Source organism: Cervus elaphus, chromosome 28, assembly GCF_910594005.1.
Source record: "Cervus elaphus chromosome 28, mCerEla1.1, whole genome shotgun sequence".
Taxonomy (NCBI): Eukaryota; Metazoa; Chordata; class Mammalia; order Artiodactyla; family Cervidae; genus Cervus; species Cervus elaphus.
Window position 1 is genome coordinate 26,007,320 of NC_057842.1, and position 4,429 is coordinate 26,011,748.

The following is a 4,429-nucleotide window of genomic DNA, read 5'->3' on the forward strand; positions in this document are numbered from 1 at the left end:
CCCCGCCCCTCAGCCAATCAGCACGGGGGACGGCCTGTTGGCCCCGCCCCGCCTCCGCGCCCGTCACGCGCGGCTCGCGCCTGCCGAATTGCGGATCCGCGTCGCGAGGTTGCGAGAGGGTTTGGGGCTGTTTCCCTTTGAATGACCAGGAAGGGTGAGGCCCCCGCGGTGGCCCGGGGGTTGGGGCTGAGGGTTGCGGGCCCTCAGAGCTCTGCGACCGGCAAAAAAAAAAAAAAAAAAAACGCAGCCCCTGACTCCAAATTCGGGTGTCAGAGGGTGGCAGGCCCACGTTCCCGGGAAGGCGGGGTTCCTAGTGGTCCTGAGTGGGGAGGGGGTACCAGCCCCGAAACGGGACCTCCAACAAGGTGGTCCCAGCCCCAGTGAGCGCCACTCGGCTCCCGGCATCCCACATCTCTACTCTCGAGGTTCATCTCCCAAACGTTTTCTTCTGGGAAGCTTTCTCGAGCCGCTCCCCCTCTCCCCGCCAGCTCGCATTAAACGTCATTTTATTTACTTGGAAGACCCCTCTCATTAAGGCAGAACCCCAGGGGGCAGAAGCCAGGTGGATCCAAATCGTCGGGACTCATATTTGCAGTCCGGATCCGGAGTGGCTCCTGGGAGAGGCGAAAGGCCCACCCGGCAGGGGTCCGTGGCGCAGGGGCCGCGGGGGCTGCAACTGGCGTGGAGCGCGGCGGGGCCCGGAAGACCCCGGAACCCGGGGATCCTAAACCTTGCCTCGCAGATACTGCGGGCCTCTCTGGTCGCTGCGGACACCGCTGCTCAAGCCCCACACCTGGGTGGGATTTGGAAGCTGGGCCCCTCGCCCTTCCCAGAATTCAAGCTTGCAGTGTCCGCAGGTGGTGTTTGCCAGCCATCTGCAACGGGATAACTCCGAACACTTGTTGAAAATCCAGATTACCTGGACCTAGATCGGAAGCGGGGGGGCGGGGGAAAAGAGAATCTGAATTTTAACGACGCATCTTGGGAGATGTGTATGCTAGATTTGGGGGTCAAGAAATAAAGCGGAAGAGTGTAAGTGTCCCGCTTTGTGCCCATAGTTCTCGGTGCGGAATAGCGCTCCTGCAGAGCGGCTACCACGGAAAGGGAACTGCGGGAAATTTCCCTGGACACCGCTGACGCTGACAAACCCAGTGTCCCTGGGCCTTTCCAGTTCTCCTGGCAGGTTGATTGCGTCTCAGCATGTCGGCTTCAATGAAGGAATGCCTTCAGCTTCAGCTGCTGGAGATGGAAATGCTGTTTTCTATGTTTCCTAACCAAGGAGAAGTAAAACTTGAAGATGTCAATGCCCTGACAAACATAAAGAGATACTTGGACGGCATAAGGGAGGCGCTGCCACCAAAAATCGAATTTGTGATTACCCTGCAGATCGAGGAGCCCAAGGTAGGTGCCGTGAGTTGTTTTCCTTGTTGCCAGGTTTCCGGATTTTATTGAAAACACTTGGAGTCTGAGCTTCCTCTCCAAGAAGCAGATAGAGAATATTCCAGATGCATATTTCCTTTACTTGTTTGAAAGGAAACTATGGGATGTTAGTTGTCTCCAATAAAGATCTACAATTTTACATACCGTATGCTCACCTTTTAAACCAATATGCCTAGTGTTTTTATTAAACACATCTTGCAGTCTTATAGTGCCATTATTCTGTCACTTATCCAGTTTAACCAGTCCTACTACTGTGGTATGGACTATCTTGTACATACGTTATGATTTCCCGAGATCTAAATGTTGTCTTTTTGGCAGCACTGTTTTTAAGGAGTGAGTGACTGTTTCTTCGGTGGCACCACGACCCTGAAAGCAAATACAGGTAGAAAATCTAAATTCTGAAAATGAATTGACCTTCATTTTCTGATCTGTTTATCTCCAGCAGTGTTAGCATAGCCTGTGTAACAAGTGGTCCAGGCGTTTGAGAACCACTGTTATTTACTTCTTACTCAGCCTTGGGTTATCATTCCTTCAGAGCAGCTCCCTGGCTCCCCAGACCTCATGCAGTCCCTCTGGTTACACATTTCAGTGGATCCCTCCACTCTTCCATGGCAATGCTTCTCACCTTTGCAATGAAATACTTGCTGCATGTAATGATTTGTTTAATGTCTGCCCCCTTTACTAGGCTCTAGACTTCATGAAGGACAGAACTAATGTCTAGCTTCTTGTGAAGAAGAAATATCTTGAAATATTTTTTTCAGCATAGGGTACCTGACACGTGGTCAGTGTTTGATGAATATTGGAAGGAATGATTGCATCAAACGAAGGAGTTTATGTCTGTGTGTAAAATTGTGTTTGTCAAGTTGTGCAGTGTCTGGCACACAGCTGACACGTAACAGAAGAAATAACTATTGTTGATACCTTGATCAGAATCATGCAGTGGCCATTGATAAACTAGCTTATGTGATTTCACGGTACTTAAATCTATTTGCCTTTCATTTTAAGGTGAAAATTGACTTACAAGTAACCATGCCTCACAGCTACCCCTATGTAGCATTGCAGATGTTTGCACGGTCACCAGAACTTGACAGACAGCAGCAGCTGCTTCTCAACAAAGGCCTCACTTCTTATATCGGGACTTTTGATCCAGGGGAGCTGTGTGTGTGTGCAGCCATCCAGTGGTTACAGGACAACAGCGCCTCCTACTTCCTGAACAGAAAGCTCGTGGACGAACCATCGACACAAGCAAAACCAGTCAAGAACACCTTCCTCCGAATGTGGATCTACAGTCACCATATATATCAGCAGGACCTCCGGAAAAAGATCCTGGAGGTCGGGAAAAGGTTGGACGTGACAGGATTTTGCATGACGGGAAAGCCAGGGATAATCTGTGTGGAGGGCTTCAAAGAGCACTGTGAGGAATTCTGGCACACAATCAGGTACCCCAACTGGAAGCACATTTCCTGTAAGCATGCGGAGAGTATCGAAACAGAAGGAGATGGGCAAGACCTGCGCCTTTTCCATTCTTTTGAAGAATTACTCCTTGAGGCCCACGGTGACTACGGCTTGAGGAATGACTATCACATGAATCTGGGCCAGTTCTTGGAATTTCTCAAAAAACACAAAAGTGAGCATGTTTTCCAGATATTATTTGGTATCGAAAGCAAAAGTTCTGACTCCTAGGAAGCTATGAAGAGGCCTCTGAAGAGGCCTACATAACTAAGCTCACTAAGTTATATTTCTATTAATAAGAGCAAAATAAAAGGACAGTAGCTGGTTAGCATTGTTGGTGGGGAAACTAGCTCCAGTATTTTTCCCTGGTATTGAAACAAACACATAAGCCTTTTAACTTTGTAACAGTGTGATCGCGATGTTACCTGTATGTTCTCGTGTTAATTGAAAACTATTTTGTGGTAAACTAATAAAAGCCAGTCAGTCTAACCGGTGAAGCCAATTTAATTAAAGAAGCGTTTTCAAAGCCCATTTGAATGGCAGTGGTCAAACTGCAGCTGCTGCTCCTAAGTCACTTCAGTCGTGTCCGACTCTGTGCGACCCCACAGATGGCAGCCCACCAGGCTGGGATTCTCCTGGGATTCTCCAGGCAAGAACACTGGAGTGGGTTGCCATTTCCTTCTCCAATGCATGAAAGTGAAAAGTGATAGTGAAGTCGCTCAGTCGTGTCCGACTCTTCGCGACCCCATAGACTGCAGCCTACCAGGCTCCTCTGTCCATGGGATTTTCCAGGCAAGAGTACTGGAGTGGGGTGCCATTGCCTTCTCCCAAACTGCAGCTGTGAACTCATAAATATTAACATTTCTCCTTTTCCTGTTGCTGGCAGGCCGGGGACACCACACATTTTTCTTAGTCAAGTTAAAAATAGGAACTAAGAGAGAACACATGTTTACTCATTTCTTAAACTCTTCTATGTGGGGTTTTTCCTTTCAGTAAAACCAAATGCTAACTGTGATGGTGGGTTGTGTACATCGATTGATTAGTAATACTGAGGATCATGTACCAATATTCTTAGTTGGGTTCTTCTCCTCAGAACCAAATATGGTTTCTTGTGCACACAGTGTCCCATTGATTGTGCACTTGGGTCTTCTTCCCGTGCCAGTTTGCATCGTTCTGTGGGGCAAGGGCATTGGGAAGGACCAGTGTGGATGGCCCTTGACTGTCACCTTCCTAGAGGACAAAAGTGATGTCACCACCATCTCTGCTGAAAATTTCAAGCTCCACAGTCTTCACCAGCCTTCGTCAAAATGAGAGTTTATTTTAATGATAATAGCCCCTGTTTAAGCAGCTGTTACCAAACCTTTTTATTACAAGGCATCTACCCCTCGCCAGGGATTTCTGGGAGTCTCACCTCCGGTGAAGGACATTCCCGAGCTATTTCTACTTGGCTCTCTCTGGTTTCTTGGTCTTGGTCTCTCTTTACTACTGCCCTTTCCCGGGGAGCATTCCATTCTCCTGCTGGGTCACAGGCAGTCCA

General features: G+C 48.6%; 1 protein-coding gene across 1 annotated transcript; it reads left to right on the forward strand.

Moving 5' to 3' along the window:
• Positions 1-41: 41 nt before the first annotated feature.
• RWDD2A (RWD domain containing 2A) lies at positions 42-3,383 on the forward strand. The gene is made up of 3 exons (XM_043890353.1): positions 42-154; positions 1,059-1,401; positions 2,446-3,383. Exons 2-3 carry the CDS (start codon positions 1,201-1,203, stop codon positions 3,121-3,123), a joined length of 879 nt encoding a protein of 292 aa, XP_043746288.1. The 5' UTR covers positions 42-154; positions 1,059-1,200; the 3' UTR covers positions 3,124-3,383.
• Positions 3,384-4,429: the final 1,046 nt, after the last annotated feature.

Excerpts from the sequence above, each read along its gene's own strand:
- RWDD2A (XM_043890353.1), top strand. The coding sequence starts at position 1,201 with ATGTCGGCTTCAATGAAGGAATGCCTTCAGCTTCAGCTGCTGGAGATG. Across the intron at positions 1,402-2,445 it reads TGCAGATCGAGGAGCCCAAG|GTGAAAATTGACTTACAAGT; the intron begins GTAGGTGCCGTG and ends TTTCATTTTAAG.